At 47.1% G+C, this 19,111-nt stretch overlaps 3 protein-coding genes across 54 annotated transcripts in view; 1 reads left to right on the top strand and 2 right to left on the bottom strand.

Moving 5' to 3' along the window:
* The first annotated feature begins 2,026 nt into the window (after positions 1-2,026).
* Positions 2,027-9,352, top strand: si:ch211-67e16.4 (uncharacterized). 50 transcript variants are annotated; one of them, XM_052523181.1, is made up of 8 exons: positions 2,027-2,923; positions 4,690-5,193; positions 5,409-6,405; positions 6,436-6,495; positions 6,916-6,975; positions 7,036-7,155; positions 7,186-7,458; positions 7,549-9,352. In XM_052523181.1, the coding sequence occupies exons 1-3, from the start codon at positions 2,323-2,325 to the stop codon at positions 6,023-6,025; spliced, it is 1,722 nt and encodes a 573-aa protein (XP_052379141.1). In that variant the 5' UTR covers positions 2,027-2,322; the 3' UTR covers positions 6,026-6,405; positions 6,436-6,495; positions 6,916-6,975; positions 7,036-7,155; positions 7,186-7,458; positions 7,549-9,352. The 50 variants fall into 50 exon arrangements, with proteins under 50 accessions (XP_052379141.1, XP_052379140.1, XP_052379136.1 ...); XM_052523180.1 differs by having other exon boundaries at positions 6,436-6,525; XM_052523176.1 differs by adding an exon at positions 6,646-6,675 and having other exon boundaries at positions 6,436-6,525; positions 6,916-7,155.
* On the bottom strand, positions 8,101-9,334 carry LOC127931039 (dynein heavy chain-like; the record flags this gene model as incomplete). The annotated part of the gene is made up of 1 exon (XM_052521824.1): positions 8,101-9,334. A coding segment is annotated over one exon (1,233 nt), but the record flags the coding sequence as incomplete, so codon positions are not given.
* The window catches only part of fer1l6 (fer-1 like family member 6), a 55,305-nt gene continuing 45,310 nt past the window's right edge, over positions 9,117-19,111 (bottom strand). For 2 of the 3 annotated variants that reach the window (XM_052523163.1, XM_052523164.1), the window contains 3 exons: positions 14,607-14,764; positions 10,368-10,468; positions 9,117-10,120 (listed from right to left, as the gene is read on the bottom strand). In XM_052523163.1, the coding sequence (XP_052379123.1) occupies positions 9,940-10,120; positions 10,368-10,468; positions 14,607-14,764 (440 nt within the window). In that variant the 3' untranslated portion in view covers positions 9,117-9,939. The remainder of the gene's footprint in view (positions 10,121-10,367; positions 10,469-14,606; positions 14,765-19,111) is intronic. The other variant, XM_052523165.1, reaches the window with a different exon arrangement.

Genomic DNA, 19,111 nt, shown 5'->3' with positions numbered 1-19,111 from the left:
CATGGATGATACTCACTTTAAGGTTGAATAAATACTGTTACATTAGTTTGTAAAATAGTCTTAACTTTAGTCTATTAACTGTATTACAAAAGTAATATAGATTTTTTTTGTTTAGTTGTCAACGCAACCAAATATCTAAATGAAAGAATAGGAGTTTAATTTAGTCTTTAACTGTGATTTTTAAGTTGAGATGGAGACATGAATCTAAAAAATCAATTATGAATTTGTAGACAAACTGGAATTAAAGCCAAACTAAATCAGTGTCTCAGATGGAACTATGCATGTTGACAACCAAAGACTATTTAATATCCAGTTTGTACTACAAACTAAGAATTGATACGTTAGATTCACATATCCATCTCAACCAAACATCTAATTTGAAGATTAGGACTACAAAATACACTTTAAAGTTGAATTTAGTCCTATTCTTTAACATTGATATTCGGTTGAGATAGAGATATGAATCCAACATATTAATTATTAACTTGAATATCCAATTTCAAATCAGCCAAAGCTAGTCTATTTTTAGTTGGACACTGTGTTGAATTGAAACAGTAGCTGTTGATGACTTCCCTAATGCAATATAGGCCTAAATAGTTGAATTGGTTATATATAAAGTATGGTTTACTGTACATTTAATTTGATCTGTTACGTCTACCCTTTGGATTGACCTTGATAACAATAGTGAATATTTTGAGTTATCAAGAGATCTCTCAATAATTATTTTTAAAGATAACACATTGACAGTAGTCAGTGACCAACACCCCAGTTAAGCAGGGTTTGGTTTGGTTAAAACCCTGGATGGGAGACCAAATAGATAGTTAGATAGATAGACCAAATAGCCCAGTTAAGCAGGGTTTGGTTTGGTTAAAACCCTGGATGGGAGACCAAATAGATCAGTTAGATAGGGTTTGGTTTGGTTAAAACCCTGGATGGGAGACCAAATAGATAGTTAGATAGATAGACCAAATAGATAGTTAGATAGATAGACCAAATAGCCCAGTTAAGCAGGGTTTGGTTTAGTTAAAACCCTGGATGGGAGACCAAATAGATAGTTAGATAGATAGACCAAATAGCCCAGTTAAGCAGGGTTTGGTTTGGTTAAAACCCTGGATGGGAGACCAAATAGATAGTTAGATAGGGTTTGGTTTGGTTAAAACCCTGGATGGGAGACCAAATAGATAGTTAGATAGATAGACCAAATAGATAGTTAGATAGATATACCAAATAGCCCAGTTAAGCAGGGTTTGGTTTGGTTAAAACCCTGGATGGGAGACCAAATAGATAGTTAGATAGATAGACCAAATAGCCCAGTTAAGCAGGGTTTGGTTTGGTTAAAACCCTGGATGGGAGACCAAATAGATAGTTAGATAGATAGACCAAATAGCCCAGTTAAGCAGGGTTTGGTTTGGTTAAAACCCTGGATGGGAGACCAAATAGATAGTTAGATAGATAGACCAAATAGCCCAGTTAAGCAGGGTTTGGTTTGGTTAAAACCCTGGATGGGAGACCAAATAGATAGTTAGATAGATAGACCAAATAGCCCAGTTAAGCAGGGTTTGGTTTGGTTAAAACCCTGGATGGGAGACCAAATAGATAGTTAGATAGATAGACCAAATAGATAGTTAGATAGGGTTTGGTTTGGTTAAAACCCTGGATGGGAGACCAAATAGATAGTTGTAGAGTAGGAGGTGCTGCCCAGCCTATTTGTTTTTTTTTTGGTAGTGGATATAATGTTGAAGATCTGATGTTGGTACAAATTCAACATATTTTATACAAGGTTGAAATACTATGTTGATACTATATTGAAAATTGGTTACCATTGATATAATACTGTGATTGTAATTTCACCATCAAAACAACAGTCCAAAGTATAATTCACATAGATTCCACATCACAATACGTCGACAAATTACGTTGAAACAATTATGATTCAACCAGTTTGTGTTGGTCATCAAATATGCATTGTTCCTTCCCGGAACTTAAACCACCAGAGATGACGGACGCATTTGATGAAACACAGGAAATATCAAATGAAGAATATCTTTGTTTACATGGGTCCGAAGAAGCAGGAAACGCTTCAATTTGATTAGTTTAGAAATAATCTAGGCACGTTCTTGTCGAATCACTTTGCAAACAATGAAAAACGATCAAATTGTCTTGTTTAGTTAAATCTTTGGAGCATGTTGATGGTGTCAGCTTGCTACGACGGTAGCAACAATCAGTCGCTAGCTAAACAGCTCACGGAGGACGACTGACTATGATATTTGACCTCCGATGTTATTAAGATATTAAAATATTTATAAAAATAAAGAAAAAAAAATGGATATCAGTCTAACAGTTTCCCTAATGCAGGGCCAGATGGGTACCGTGATAGAGAGAGCGGTGAGTGCCGCTGTTGAGACGGTGTTAGGGGAGATGCTGAAGGTGGTCGGTATTAAATTCGACGAGCTGAAGAGGGAGGTCGCAGCAAAAGAAAAAGAGACCGAGAGCATCCGACAGATGCTGGACATATCCCGATCTCAGATGAAGACAATGCGGAAGTACATGAACGCTCTGGGCGCCAGGCAACAGGAGCACTCTGCCACTTACCAGACCAACCAGAGTACAGCATTCGGTCATTCGGATCCGCAAAGACCTCACTGTTCCTCAGCGGCTGCATCCGAGGCAGCACAGTCCTCTGGTTTATCACAACCACAGAGAAGGACGGTTACCAACACCCACGTTGCCATTACAAATGGAAACGTACAGTCAAGGAATCAAATCACTATCGCTCTACCCTCTGATAACTTGGCCAGATCCTCCCAACCTTCATCGTTTGACAGCCACGATGACCTGACTGCCACTGTCTCACAAGCTCTGGAGAGCCCATCATTGATCACCCCTGTCTCTGCAATAAACAGTTCATCAGAGCACCTGAAAGGTAAAATAAAATATGCTTTGTTGAGTATGTATGGGTATTTATCAGTGTACCCAGTACGGCCCTATTGACTGAGACCCAGTACGGCCCTATTGACTGAGACCCAGTACGGCCCTATTGACTGAGACCCAGTACGGCCCTAGTGACTGAGACCCAGTACGGCCCTAGTGACTGAGACCCAGTACGGCCCTAGTGACTGAGACCCAGTACGGCCCTAGTGACTGAGACCCAGTACGGCCCTAGTGACTGAGACCCAGTACGGCCCTAGTGACTGAGACCCAGTACGGCCCTAGTGACTGAGACCCAGTACGGCCCTAGTGACTGAGACCCAGTACGGCCCTAGTGACTGAGACCCAGTACGGCCCTAGTGACTGAGACCCAGTACGGCCCTAGTGACTGAGACCCAGTACGGCCCTAGTGACTGAGACCCAGTACGGCCCTAGTGACTGAGACCCAGTACGGCCCTAGTGACTGAGACCCAGTACGGCCCTATTGACTGAGATCCAGTACGGCCCTAGTGACTGACCCAGTACGGCCCTAGTGACTGACCCAGTACGGCCCTAGTGACAGACCCAGTACGGCCCTAGTGACAGACGTAGTACGGCCCTAGTGACTGACCCAGTACGGCCCTAGTGACTGACCCAGTACGGCCCTAGTGACAGACACCCAGTACGGCCCTAGTGACTGACCCAGTACGGCCCTAGTGACTGACCCAGTACGGCCCTAGTGACTGAGACCCAGTACGGCCCTAGTGACTGAGACCCAGTACGGCCCTAGTGACTGAGACCCAGTACGGCCCTAGTGACTGAGACGTAGTACGGCCCTAGTGACTGAGACGTAGTACGGCCCTAGTGACTGAGACCCAGTACGGCCTAGTGACTGAGAAGGCTAAACTGGCCCTAGTGACTGAAAAGATACGGCCCTAGTGACTGAGCAAAGGTGTTTATTTACCCTAGTGACTGAGACCCAGTACGGCCCTCACTGACGTGACTGACAGCCAATGCTGCCCTATGACTGACAATCCAGTAACGGCCCTAGTGACTGACCCAGTACGGCCCTAGTGACTGACCCAGTACAATTAACCCTGGTGATTAATCCAGTAACCCTAGTGACAAACCCATTTTCCATGAACTAAACCTAAAGGATGACTGACCCAGTGCAACTGACCCAGTACGGTTAGTGACTAGACAACATAATATTTACAACATTACAGTGACTACTGACCCAGTATCCCAATATGCCCATACTGCATTAATGACCATTTGGGACAGGCCCTAGTGACTGACCCAGCTCGGGTCCTAGTGACTGAGACGTACAGAGATGGACGGCCCTAGTGACTGACCCAGCGCTCATCCACCATAGTGACTAATAATTATTACCCTAAATATGTGACTGACCCAGTACGTTAATAGTGACTGACCCAGTTAACCCTAGTGACTGAGCAGGGAGGTGAGTGACGGTGTAGTGACTGACCCAGTGCTGCCCTAGTGACTGAGACGGAGTGACCCTAGTGACTGAGACCCAGTACGGCCCTAGTGACTGACCCTAGTGACTGAGAGACCCAGTACGGCCCTAGTGACTGACCCAGTACGGCCCTAGTGACTGACCCGTAGTACGGCCCTAGTGACTGACCCAGTACGGCCCTAGTGACTGACCCAGTACGGCCCTAGTGACTGACCCAGTACGGTCCTAGTGACTGAGACGTAGTATATCCCTCTATATTCTCCCTGTGTTGGTTGACCACCATGTTACCTCTCTATCCCCCCCAGAGGAGCCCCCAGCCCCCCTGGACCCCGAGGTGTCTGATGAGGGCCAGAGGAGGGAGGAGGAAGAAGAGTGTCAGGCTGAGTGGACCATCATTACACAGCCACCAGAGACCAGCACAGACCCTGGGGACCAGCTGGTCCTCTCCCCACCCGGGACTGACGGAGCAGATTGCTTTGCCACCATGGCTGCTGGGAGTGCCCAGCCTCAGCTCCAGGTGAAAGAGGAGGAGGCCGAGGTGGAGATCATCTGTATCAAGCAGGAACCGGAGGACGTTGAGAGTTTGCTGTTCAACCTGGCTGCTGAGGTCCTCAACTCCCAGGGCAACCTTTTAGACAGGCACACTCAGGGGAGCCTCCTGGACTGTCCCAGGACAGTACCCTCACAGGGCCAGAGAGAGAGGACAGTACCCTCACAGGGCCAGAGAGAGAGGACAGCTTCCCTTTCCTCACAGAGCCAGAGGACATTAACAGAGCACACAGTGTTCAGCTCAGCCAGCCCTTGTACATGTGAGTAGAGTAACGTTCTGCTGTGTTGTTGTTACTGTGTGTCAGTTCAGTAGGAATGTTACCTAGCCTGGTCCCAGATCTCTTTGTGTTGTATAGCCAAGTCCTATGATCGTATTACCAGAGGACTTGGCCAGACAGCACAAACAGATCTGGAACCAGGCTACATATTATACAGCTGAACTAATGACTTGTCGTCTGTCCCCTTCATTCTCAAGATGGGCTGTCCCAGCCAGTGATGTCCATGGCACGAGGAGTTGCTCCCAGGCCGATGGTCCGTCCGTGGCCCAAAGACCTGAGTCTGTACGAGGAGTTTAAAATGAGACGAACTGAGCTGAGGAGGAGGAGCCAGACCCGTCGGAGGGAGATGGAGAAGAACCTTCCCCAGCCTCTATTAGCTGACCTGGTGAAGGAGAGACGGGAGAAGACCCGGCTCAGAGTGGCCCGCTGGAGAGCCAAGAGGAAGCTGCAGGCCTGCCAACTGACTCAGATGAGCCAGACACAACACCAGGCTGGACCTGGTCTGGGTCAGGGGAACAGTGGGCTGGCGAATCATAGCCCGATTAGCCAACACACACAGCACAAAACCACAGGCCCCACTCAGACTCCGCAGAGGAACCGTGTTGCCCTCTCTCAATCGCAGTACAATAACAGTTTTTTGTACAACAGAAGTCACTGTGAGACTGGGGCTGGTAACGTTAACTACCCTCCTCACCAGTTCAACTCCTCCTCTCTAATGCTGGGACAACATGGAGGACACAATATGGTGGAGCCTGTCATGATATCATCCTCACAGCAGGGCCTCTCACTGACTGACTCAGAGCTCTACCAGTAACAGGAGATCAACAGTACCAGGTCTACTCTACAGGAGAACAACAGTACCAGGTCTACTCTACAGGAGAACAACAGTACCAGGTCTACTCTACAAGAGAACAACAGTACCAGGTCTACTCTACAGGAGAACAACAGTACCAGGTCTACTCTACAGGAGAACAACAGTACCAGGTCTACTCTACAGGAGAACAACAGTACCAGGTCTACTCTACAGGAGAACAACAGTACCAGGTCTACTCTACAGGAGAACAACAGTACCAGGTCTACTCTACAGGAGAACAACGGTACCAGGTCTACTCTACAGGAGAACAACAGTACCAGGTCTACTCTACAGGAGAACAACAGTACCAGGTCTACTCTACAGGAGAACAACAGTACCAGGTCTACTCTACAGGAGAACAACGATACCAGGTCTACTCTACAGGAGATCAACAGTACCAGGTCTACTCTACAGGAGAACAACAGTACCAGGTCTACTCTACAGGAGAACAACAGTACCAGGTCTACTCTACTGGAGAACAACAGTACCAGGTCTACTCTACAGGAGAACAACAGTACCAGGTCTACTCTACTGGAGAACAACGGTACCAGGTCTACTCTACAGGAGAACAACAGTACCAGGTCTACTCTACAGGAGAACAACAGTACCAGGTCTACTCTACAGGAGAACAACAGTACCAGGTCTACTCTACAGGAGAACAACAGTACCAGGTCTACTCTACAGGAGAACAACGGTACCAGGTCTACTCTACAGGAGAACAACAGTACCAGGTCTACTCTACAGGAGAACAACAGTACCAGGTCTACTCTACAGGAGAACAACAGTACCAGGTCTACTCTACTGGAGAACAACAGTACCAGGTCTACTCTACAGGAGAACAACAGTGCCAGGTCTACTCTACTGGAGAACAACGGTACCAGGTCTACTCTACAGGAGAACAACAGTACCAGGTCTACTCTACAGGAGAACAACGGTACCAGGTCTACTCTACAGGAGAACAACAGTACCAGGTCTACTCTACAGGAGAACAACAGTACCAGGTCTACTCTACAGGAGAACAACAGTACCAGGTCTACTCTACAGGAGAACAACAGTACCAGGTCTACTCTACAGGAGAACAACAGTACCAGGTCTACTCTACAGGAGAACAACGATACCAGGTCTACTCTACTGGAGAACAACAGTACCAGGTCTACTCTACAGGAGAACAACGGTACCAGGTCTACTCTACTGGAGGACAATAACGGTACCAGGTCTACTCTACAGGAGAACAACAGTACCAGGTCTACTCTACAGGAGAACAACAGTACCAGGTCTACTCTACTGGAGAACAACAGTACCAGGTCTACTCTACAGGAGAACAACAGTACCAGGTCTACTCTACTGGAGAACAACGGTACCAGGTCTACTCTACAGGAGAACAACAGTACCAGGTCTACTCTACTGGAGAACAACGGTACCAGGTCTACTCTACAGGAGAACAACAGTACCAGGTCTACTCTACTGGAGAACAACGGTACCAGGTCTACTCTACAGGAGAACAACGGTACCAGGTCTACTCTACAGGAGAACAACGGTACCAGGTCTACTCTACAGGAGAACAACGGTACCAGGTCTACTCTACTGGAGAACAACAGTACCAGGTCTACTCTACAGGAGAACAACGGTACCAGGTCTACTCTACTGGAGAACAACGGTACCAGGTCTACTCTACCAGTACCAGGAGATCCAATCAGAGGACACTTGTTTTGTTGAGTATTGTAAGGCATCTATGTGGTGCTCTACTTTGGACAAGGGCCTTTTTGCCGTCCTTATTCCTAGGGAATACTTTGACTTATGGGACACGACCTCTGGCTTAATAACATGAGATATTTCACATGGAATTGTGTGAACACATAATTATCTAACTGTCTAAGACAAATCTATTTAAATGTGCTTTTATTTCAGTATAACAGCTTAATAATTATTTAATTGCTAACAAAAAAATAACCCCAAAATGTTTTTTTTTTGTACAACAATTCTTTATTAAAGTACATTATTTATGTTAAACTAGAGACAGTGACCATCCTTACATGTCTATGAATAACATGGAATAACATGGAGGGTAATGTACTGATTAACATGGAGGGTACTGTACTGAATAACATGGAGGATACTGTACTGATTAACATGGAGGGTACTGTACTGAATAACATGGAGGGTACTGTACTGATTAACATGGAGGGTACTGTACTGAATAACATGGAGGATACTGTACTGATTAACATGGAGGGTACTGTACTGAATAACATGGAGGGTACTGTACTGAATAACATGGAGGGTACTGTACTGAATAACATGGAGGGTACTGTACTGATTAACATGGAGGATACTGTACTGAATAACATGGAGGGTACTGTACTGAATAACATGGAGGATACTGTACTGAATAACATGGAGGATACTGTACTGAATAACATGGAGGGTACTGTACTGAATAACATGGAGGGTACTGTACTGAATAACATGGAGGGTACTGTACTGATTAACATGGAGGGTACTGTACTGAATAACATGGAGGGTACTGTACTGAATAACATGGAGGGTACTGTACTGATTAACATGGAGGGTACTGTACTGATTAACATGGAGGATACTGTACTGAATAACATGGAGGGTACTGTACTGAATAACATGGAGGATACTGTACTGAATAACATGGAGGGTACTGTACTGAATAACATGGAGGATACTGTACTGAATAACATGGAGGGTACTGTACTGAATAACATGGAGGGTACTGTACTGATTAACATGGAGGATACTGTACTGATTAACATGGAGGATACTGTACTGAATAACATGGAGGATACTGTACTGAATAACATGGAGGGTACTGTACTGAATAACATGGAGGATACTGTACTGAATAACATGGAGGGTACTGTACTGATTAACATGGAGGGTACTGTACTGATTAACATGGAGGGTACTGTACTGATTAACATGGAGGATACTGTACTGAATAACATGGAGGGTACTGTACTGATTAACATGGAGGGTACTGTACTGATTAACATGGAGGATACTGTACTGAATAACATGGAGGGTACTGTACTGAATAACATGGAGGGTACTGTACTGATTAACATGGAGGGTACTGTACTGATTAACATGGAGGGTACTGTACTGAATAACATGGAGGGTACTGTACTGAATAACATGGAGGGTACTGTACTGAATTTTTTTTTCCCCTTGGGCAAACTTTGTCAATATTGTTGAATCTAAAATGTTATTTATACTCTTTCTGCAACTGTATTTAAATAAATGTTAATATATAATATGCTATTCTGATATTGCAACATCATTATGAATTCCTGAGTTAGTCGTCTGACTATTTCTATAGATTCAGTCCCGACCCTGCTTGATAGATTATCGAAGTGACTGTAGGTTGATTTTGATCCAGCTGTCAGTCAGCTGGTCAGTCAGCTAGCTCGTCAGCCAGACAGCTAGTCAGTCAGCCAGCTAGTGAGCCAGCCAGCCTGCTAGTCAGCCAGTCAGCCGACCTGTCAGTCAGTCAGCCAGCTAGTCAGCCAGTCAGCCGGCTAGTCAGTCAGCCAGCTAGTCAGTCATTTAGCTAGTCATTTAGCTAGTCAGTCAGCCAGCTAGTCAGCCAGCTAGTCAGTCAGTCAGCTAGTCAGTCAGCCAGCTAGTCAGTCATTTAGCTAGTCAGCCAGCTAGTCAGTCAGCCAGCTAGTCAGTCATTTAGCTAGTCATTTAGCTAGTCAGTCAGTCAGCTAGTCAGCCAGCTAGTCAGTCAGCCAGCTAGTCAGTCAGCTAGTCAGTCAGTCAGCCAGCTCGTCAGTCAGCCAGCTAGTCAGCCAGCTAGTCAGTCAGTCAGCCAGCTAGTCAGTCAGCTGTGGTAGTGCAGTTTGTTAACCATTGACTATCTTCTGTGAGATGGCTGCTGGCAGGGTGTAGAGCAGCAGGGCGATGAACAGAGCTGTGATGAGCAGGACCAGAGCGATGATGATGTACTTCTTATAGTTCCTCCAGATCAGGTGGAAGAAGCACTTAAAAGGGTTCACAAACCACGAGAATGACGTGTCTGGCCGGCTAGAGAGGGGAGAGAGAGAGAGAAAAACACTTTAAACAGGGCTCAGAGTAGAGCTGCTAATCTAGGATCAGGTCTCCCGCTCTCTATGTAATCCTATTTACTATGAGCTAAATTATAAAACTGGTCCTAGATCTGCAGTTAAATGGGTTCGTGAAGCAGGAGGAGGACTTGTATGGACGGCTAGAGAGAAGAATAGAGTTGATAGAATCCTTTTGTAATTAGCCAATAAAAAAATGCAGATCATACTTGGGTTTTTCCAGGGGTTCAGGCTCCTTGCGGGCTCGACCAACCGGATTCTTCTCTGCCTCCTCTGATGTCACCAGGTGGAACTCCGCCTCTACTTTCCCCTGGAGACAACAACCAAAATATGTTACCGCCCCTGAATCTCAAATCACCCCCTTCCTCCTAGACAGTAGACAACCCCTAGCCCCTTCCTCCTAGACAGTAGACAACCCCTAGCCCCTTCCTCCTAGACAGTAGACAACCCCTAGCCCCTTCCTCCTAGACAGTAGACAACCCCTAGCCCCTTCCTCCTAGACAGTAGACAACCCCTAGCCCCTTCCTCCTAGACAGTAGACAACCCCTAGCCCCTTCCTCCTAGACAGTAGACAACCCTAGCCCCTTCCTCCTAGACAGTAGACACAACCCCTAGCCCCTTCCTCCTAGACAGTAGACACAACCCCTAGCCCCTTCCTCCTAGACAGTAGACAACCCCTAGCCCCTTCCTCCTAGACAGCAGACACAACCCCTAGCCCCTTCCTCCTAAACAGTAGACAACCCCTAGCCCCTTCCTCCTAGACAGCAGACACAACCCCTAGCCCCTAGACAGTAGACAACCCATAGCCCCTACCTCCTAGACAGTAGACAACCCATAGCCCCTTCCTCCTAGACAGTAGACAACCCCTAGCCCCTTCCTCCTAGACACAACCTAGCCCCTACCTCCTAGACAGTAGACACAACCACTAGCCCCTACCTCCTAGACAGTAGACAACCCCTAGCCCCTTCCTCCTAGACACAACCTAGCCCCTACCTCCTAGACACAACCGAGCCCCTACCTCCTAGACAGTAGGCACAACCCCTAGCCCCTACCTCCTAGACAGTAGACAACCCCTAGCCCCTACCTCCTAGACAGTAGATAACCCCTAGCCCCTTCCTCCTAAACAGTAGACACAACCCCTAGCCCCTTCCTCCTAGACAGTAGACACAACCCCTAAGCCCCTTCCTCCTAGACAGTAGACACAACCCCTAGCCCCTTCCTCCTAGACAGTAGACAACCCCTAGCCCCTTCCTCCTAGACAGTAGACACAACCCCTAGCCCCTTCCTCCTAGACACAACCTAGCCCCTACCTCCTAGACAGTAGACACAACCACTAGCCCCTACCTCCTAGACAGTAGACAACCCCTAGCCCCTTCTTCCTAGACAGACACAACCCCTAGCCCCTTCCTCCTAGACAGACACAACTCCTAGCCCCTACCTCCTAGACAGTAGACAAGCCCTAGCCCCTTCCTCCTAGACAGACACAACTCCTAGCCCCTACCTCCTAGACAGTAGACAACCCCTAGCCCCTACCTCCTAGACAGTAGACACAACCCCTAGCCCCTTCCTCCTAGACAGTAGACAAACCCTAGCCCCTTCCTCCTAGACAGTAGACAACCCCTAGCCCCTTCCTCCTAGACAGTAGACACAACCCCTAGCCCCTTCCTCCTAGACACAACCTAGCCCCTACCTCCTAGACAGTAGACACAACCACTAGCCCCTACCTTCTAGACAGTAGACAACCCCTAGCCCCTTCCTCCTAGACAGACACAACCCCTAGCCCCTTCCTCCTAGACACAACCGAGCCCCTACCTCCTAGACAGTAGACACAACCCCTAGCCCCTACCTCCTAGACAGTAGACAACCCCTAGCCCCTACCTCCTAGACAGTAGATAACCCCTAGCCCCTTCCTCCTAGACAGTAGACACAACCCCTAGCCCCTTCCTCCTAGACAGTAGACACAACCCCTAAGCCCCTTCCTCCTAGACAGTAGACACAACCCCTAGCCCCTTCCTCCTAGACAGTAGACAACCCCTAGCCCCTTCCTCCTAGACAGTAGACACAACCCCTAGCCCCTTCCTCCTAGACAGTAGACAACCCCTAGGCCCTTCCTCCTAGACAGACACAACTCCTAGCCCCTACCTCCTAGACAGTAGACAACCCCTAGCCCCTACCTCCTAGACAGTAGACAACCCCTAGCCCCTTCCTCCTAGACAGACACAACCCCTAGCCACTTCCTCCTAGACAGTAGACAACCCCTAGCCCCTTCCTCCTAGACAGTAGACAACCCCTAGCCCCTTCCTCCTAGACAGTAGACACAACCCCTAGCCCCTTCCTCCTAGACAGTAGACAACCCCTAGCCCCTTCCTCCTAGACAGTAGACACAACCCCTAGCCCCTTCCTCCTAGACAGTAGACACAACCCCTAGCCCCTTCCTCCTAGACAGTAGACACAACCCCTAGCCCCTTCCTCCTAGACAGTAGACAACCCCTAGCCCCTTCCTCCTAGACAGTAGACAACCCCTAGCCCCTTCCTCCTAGACAGTAGACAACCCCTAGCCCCTTCCTCCTAGACAGTAGACAACCCCTAGCCCCTTCCTCCTAGACAGTAGACAACCCCTAGCCCCTTCCTCCTAGACAGTAGACACAACCCCTTCCTCCTAGACAGCCCCTTCCCCTCCTCCTAGACACAACCTAGCCCCTACCTCCTAGACAGTAGACACAACCACTAGCCCCTACCTCCTAGACAGTAGACAACCCCTAGCCCCTTCCTCCTAGACAGTAGACAACCCCTAGCCCCTTCCTCCTAGACACAACCTAGCCCCTACCTCCTAGACAGTAGACACAACCCCTAGCCCCTTCCTCCTAGACAGTAGACAACCCCTAGCCCCTTCCTCCTAGACAGCAGACACAACCCCTAGCCCCTTCCTCCTAGACAGTAGACACAACCCCTAGCCCCTTCCTCCTAGACAGTAGACAACCCCTAGCCCCTTCCTCCTAGACAGCAGACAACCCCTAGCCCCTAGACAGTAGACAACCCCTAGCCCCTACCTCCTAGACAGTAGACAACCCCTAGCCCCTTCCTCCTAGACACAACCTAGCCCCTACCTCCTAGACAGTAGACACAACCACTAGCCCCTACCTCCTAGACAGTAGACAACCCCTAGCCCCTTCCTCCTAGACAGACACAACCCCTAGCCCCTTCCTCCTAGACAGACACAACTCCTAGCCCCTACCTCCTAGACAGTAGACAACCCCTAGCCCCTACCTCCTAGACAGTAGACAACCCCTAGCCCCTTCCTCCTAGACAGACACAACTCCTAGCCCCTACCTCCTAGACAGTAGACAACCCCTAGCCCCTACCTCCTAGACAGTAGACAACCCCTAGCCCCTTCCTCCTAGACAGACACAACCCCTAGCCACTTCCTCCTAGACAGTAGACAACCCCTAGCCCCTTCCTCATAGACAGTAGACACAACCCCTAGCCCCTTCCTCCTAGACAGTAGACACAACCCCTAGCCCCTTCCTCCTAGACAGTAGACACAACCCCTAGCCCCTTCCTCCTAGACAGTAGACACAACCCCTAGCCCCTTCCTCCTAGACAGTAGACACAACCCCTAGCCCCTTCCTCCTAGACAGTAGACAACCCCTAGCCCCTTCCTCCTAGACAGTAGACAACCCCTAGCCCCTTCCTCCTAGACAGACACAACCCCTAGCCCGTACCTCCTAGACAGTAGACAACCCCTAGCCCCTTCCTCCTAGACAGACACAACCCCTAGCCCCTTCCTCCTAGACAGTAGACACAACCCCTAGCCCCTTCCTCCTAGACAGTAGACAACCCCTAGCCCCTTCCTCCTAGACAGTAGACACAACCCCTAGCCCCTTCCTCCTAGACAGTAGACACAACCCCTAGCCCCTTCCTCCTAGACAGTAGACAACCCCTAGCCCCTTCCTCCTAGACAGTAGACAACCCCTAGCCCCTTCCTCCTAGACAGTAGACACAACCCCTAGCCCCTTCCTCCTAGACAGTAGACAACCCCTAGCCCCTTCCTCCTAGACAGTAGACAACCCCTAGCCCCTTCCTCCTAGACAGTAGACAACCCCTAGCCCCTTCCTCCTAGACAGTAGACAACCCCTAGCCCCTAGACAGTAGACAACCCCTAGCCCCTACCTCCTAGACAGTAGACACACATTTTAGTTAGTTGGATAGTTGTAAGCAATTTGGTGGAAGCTCTTGTCTTGTCCTTTGCTAGGTGAAATTGTCATCATATTAGGGAGGGGGGTTAAAGGGGGGCTACAGGTTGATTTGTGAGTTTGTCTGCGTCCCACACGACACATACTAGACCCCATTGGGTTCTGGTCAAAATGTGGTGCACTATATAATAGGGTAGCCATTAGGGCAAGCAGCCTCGTTGCCATCAGAGTAACGGTGTTGAATGGTATTGGTACCGTGAGTTCCCCGGCCTTGACAAAGGGCCACCAGCCCCTGGACCTCTTCTGTTGGAAGATGGAGATCGTCTCAATGCTGTCCATCAGCATGTCCATCTTGCAGGCCTTGGCTGACTTGGCCCCGCGAGGAAACCCATGTAAGTTCAGCTCTACTGTACCTGAGAACAGAGACACGTCCATCTTAACCCTCGTTTCACTCGTACAGGAAGTATGAGAACAGAGACACGTCCATCTTAACTCTCGTTTCACTCGTACAGGAAGTATGAGATCGGAGAAACGTCCATCTTAACTCTCGTTTCACTCGTACAGGAAGTATGAGAACAGAGACACGTCCATCTTAACTCTCGTTTCACTCGTACAGGAAGTATGAGAACAGAGAAACGTCCATCTTAACTCTCGTTTCACTCGTACAGGAAGTATGAGAACAGAGACACGTCCATCTTAACTCTCGTTTCACTCGTACAGGAAGTATGAGATAGGAGAAACGTCCATCTTAACTCTCGTTTCACTCGTACAGGAAGTATGAGAACAGAGACACGTCCATCTTAACTCTCGTTTCACTCGTACAGGAAGTATGAGATAGGAGAAACGTCCATCTTAACTCTCGTTTCACTCGTACAGGAAGTATGAGATAGGAGAAACGTCCATCTTAACTCTCGTTTCACTCGTACAGGAAGTATGAGAACAGAGAAACGTCCATCTTAACTCTCGTTTCACTCGTACAGGAAGTATGAGATTGGAGAAACGTCCATCTTAACTCTCGTTTCACTCGTACAGGAAGTATGAGATAGGAGAAACGTTCATCTTAACTCTCGTTTCACTCGTACAGGAAGTATGAGATTGGAGAAACGTCCATCTTAACTCTCGTTTCACTCGTACAGGAAGTATGAGATAGGAGAAACGTCCATCTTAACTCTCGTTTCACTCGTACCGGAAGTATGAGATAGGAGAAACGTCCATCTTAACTCTCGTTTCACTCGTACAGGAAGTATGAGATTGGAGAAACGTCCATCTTAACTCTCGTTTCACTCGTACAGGAAGTATGAGATTGGAGAAACGTCCATCTTAACTCTCGTTTCACTCGTACAGGAAGTATTGAGATAGGAGAAACGTCCATCTTAACTCTCGTTTCACTCGTACAGGAAGTATGAGATTGGAGAAACGTCCATCTTAACTCTCGTTTCACTCGTACAGGAAGTATGAGATAGGAGAAACGTCCATCTTAACTCTCGTTTCACTCGTACAGGAAGTATGAGAACAGAGACACGTCCATCTTAACTCTCGTTTCACTCGTACAGGAAGTATGAGAACAGAGACACGTCCATCTTAACTCTCGTTTCACTCGTACAGGAAGTATGACATTGGAGAAACATCCATCTTAACTCTCGTTTCACTCGTACAGGAAGTATGAGAACAGAGAAACGTCCATCTTAACTCTCGTTTCACTCGTACAGGAAGTATGAGAACAGAGACACGTCCATCTTAACTCTCGTTTCACTCGTACAGGAAGTATGAGAACAGAGACACGTCCATCTTAACTCTCGTTTCACTCGTACAGGAAGTATGAGAACAGAGACACGTCCATCTTAACTCTCGTTTCACTCGTACCGGAAGTATGAGATAGGAGAAACGTCCATCTTAACTCTCGTTTCACTCGTACAGGAAGTATGAGATAGGAGAAACGTCCATCTTAACTCTCGTTTCACTCGTACAGGAAGTATGAGATTGGAGAAACGTCCATCTTAACTCTCGTTTCACTCGTACAGGAAGTATGAGATAGGAGAAACGTTCATCTTAACTCTCGTTTCACTCGTACAGGAAGTATGAGATTGGAGAAACGTCCATCTTAACTCTCGTTTCACTCGTACAGGAAGTATGAGATAGGAGAAACGTCCATCTTAACTCTCGTTTCACTCGTACATCGGAAGTATGAGATAGGAGAAACGTCCATCTTAACTCTCGTTTCACTCGTACAGGAAGTATGAGATTGGAGAAACGTCCATCTTAACTCTCGTTTCACTCGTACAGGAAGTATGAGATTGGAGAAACGTCCATCTTAACTCTCGTTTCACTCGTACAGGAAGTATTGAGATAGGAGAAACGTCCATCTTAACTCTCGTTTCACTCGTACAGGAAGTATGAGATTGGAGAAACGTCCATCTTAACTCTCGTTTCACTCGTACAGGAAGTATGAGATAGGAGAAACGTTCATCTTAACTCTCGTTTCACTCGTACAGGAAGTATGAGAACAGAGACACGTCCATCTTAACTCTCGTTTCACTCGTACAGGAAGTATGAGAACAGAGACACGTCCATCTTAACTCTCGTTTCACTCGTACAGGAAGTATGACATTGGAGAAACATCCATCTTAACTCTCGTTTCACTCGTACAGGAAGTATGAGAACAGAGACACGTCCATCTTAACTCTCGTTTCACTCGTACAGGAAGTATGAGAACAGAGACACGTCCATCTTAACTCTCGTTTCACTCGTACAGGAAGTATGAGAACAGAGACACGTCCATCTTAACTCTCGTTTCACTCGTACCGGAAGTATGAGATAGGAGAAACGTCCATCTTAACTCTCGTTTCACTCGTACAGGAAGTATGAGAACAGAGAAACGTCCATCTTAACTCTCGTTTCACTCGTACAGGAAGTATGAGATAGGAGAAACGTTCATCTTAACTCTCGTTTCACTCGTACAGGAAGTATGAGATTGGAGAAACGTCCATCTTAACTCTCGTTTCACTCGTACAGGAAGTATGAGATAGGAGAAACGTCCATCTTAACTCTCGTTTCACTCGTACGGAAGTATGAGATAGGAGAAACGTCCATCTTAACTCTCGTTTCACTCGTACAGGAAGTATGAGATTGGAGAAACGTCCATCTTAACTCTCGTTTCACTCGTACAGGAAGTATGAGATAGGAGAAACGTCCATCTTAACTCTCGTTTCACTCGTACAGGAAGTATGAGATTGGAGAAACGTCCATCTTAACTCTCGTTTCACTCGTACAGGAAGTATGAGATAGGAGAAACGTCCATCTTAACTCTCGTTTCACTCGTACAGGAAGTATGAGAACAGAGAAACGTCCATCTTAACTCTCGTTTCACTCGTACAGGAAGTATGAGAACAGAGAAACGTCCATCTTAACTCTCGTTTCACTCGTACAGGAAGTATTAGATTGGAGAAACGTCCATCTTAACTCTCGTTTCACTCGTACAGGAAGTATGAGAACAGAGACACGTCCATCTTAACTCTCGTTTCACTCGTACAGGAAGTATGAGAACAGAGACACGTCCATCTTAACTCTCGTTTCACTCGTACAGGAAGTATGAGAACAGAGACACGTCCATCTTAACTCTCGTTTCACTCGTACCGGAAGTATGAGATAGGAGAAACGTCCATCTTAACTCTCGTTTCACTCGTACAGGAAGTATGAGAACAGAGAAACGTCCATCTTAACTCTCGTTTCACTCGTACAGGAAGTATTGAGATAGGAGAAACGTCCATCTTAACTCTCGTTTCACTCGTACAGGAAGTATGAGATTGGAGAAACGTCCATCTTAACTCTCGTTTCACTCGTACAGGAAGTATGAGATAGGAGAAACGTCCATCTTAACTCTCGTTTCACTCGTACAGGAAGTATGAGAACAGAGACACGTCCATCTTAACTCTCGTTTCACTCGTACAGGAAGTATGAGAACAGAGACACGTCCATCTTAACTCTCGTTTCACTCGTACAGGAAGTATGACATTGGAGAAACATCCATCTTAACTCTCGTTTCACTCGTACAGGAAGTATGAGAACAGAGACACGTCCATCTTAACTCTCGTTTCACTCGTACAGGAAGTATGAGAACAGAGACACGTCCATCTTAACTCTCGTTTCACTCGTACAGGAAGTATGAGAACAGAGACACGTCCATCTTAACTCTCGTTTCACTCGCATCGGAAGTATGAGATAGGAGAAACGTCCATCTTAACTCTCGTTTCACTCGTACAGGAAGTATGAGAACAGAGAAACGTCCATCTTAACTCTCGTTTCACTCGTACAGGAAGTATGAGATAGGAGAAACGTCCATCTTAACTCTCGTTTCACTCGTACAGGAAGTATGAGATTGGAGAAACGTCCATCTTAACTCTCGTTTCACTCGTACAGGAAGTATGAGATTGGAGAAACGTCCATCTTAACTCTCGTTTCACTCGTACAGGAAGTATGAGATAGGAGAAACGTTCATCTTAACTCTCGTTTCACTCGTACAGGAAGTATGAGATTGGAGAAACGTCCATCTTAACTCTCGTTTCACTCGTACAGGAAGTATGAGATAGGAGAAACGTCCATCTTAACTCTCGTTTCACTCGTACAGGAAGTATGAGATAGGAGAAACGTCCATCTTAACTCTCGTTTCACTCGTACAGGAAGTATGAGATTGGAGAAACGTCCATCTTAACTCTCGTTTCACTCGTACAGGAAGTATGAGATTGGAGAAACGTCCATCTTAA

Source organism: Oncorhynchus keta, chromosome 7 (assembly GCF_023373465.1).
Source record: "Oncorhynchus keta strain PuntledgeMale-10-30-2019 chromosome 7, Oket_V2, whole genome shotgun sequence".
Classification (NCBI taxonomy): domain Eukaryota; kingdom Metazoa; phylum Chordata; class Actinopteri; order Salmoniformes; family Salmonidae; genus Oncorhynchus; species Oncorhynchus keta.
Note: the sequence above shows the minus strand (reverse complement) of the source record. Positions and strands in the feature narration are given on the sequence as shown.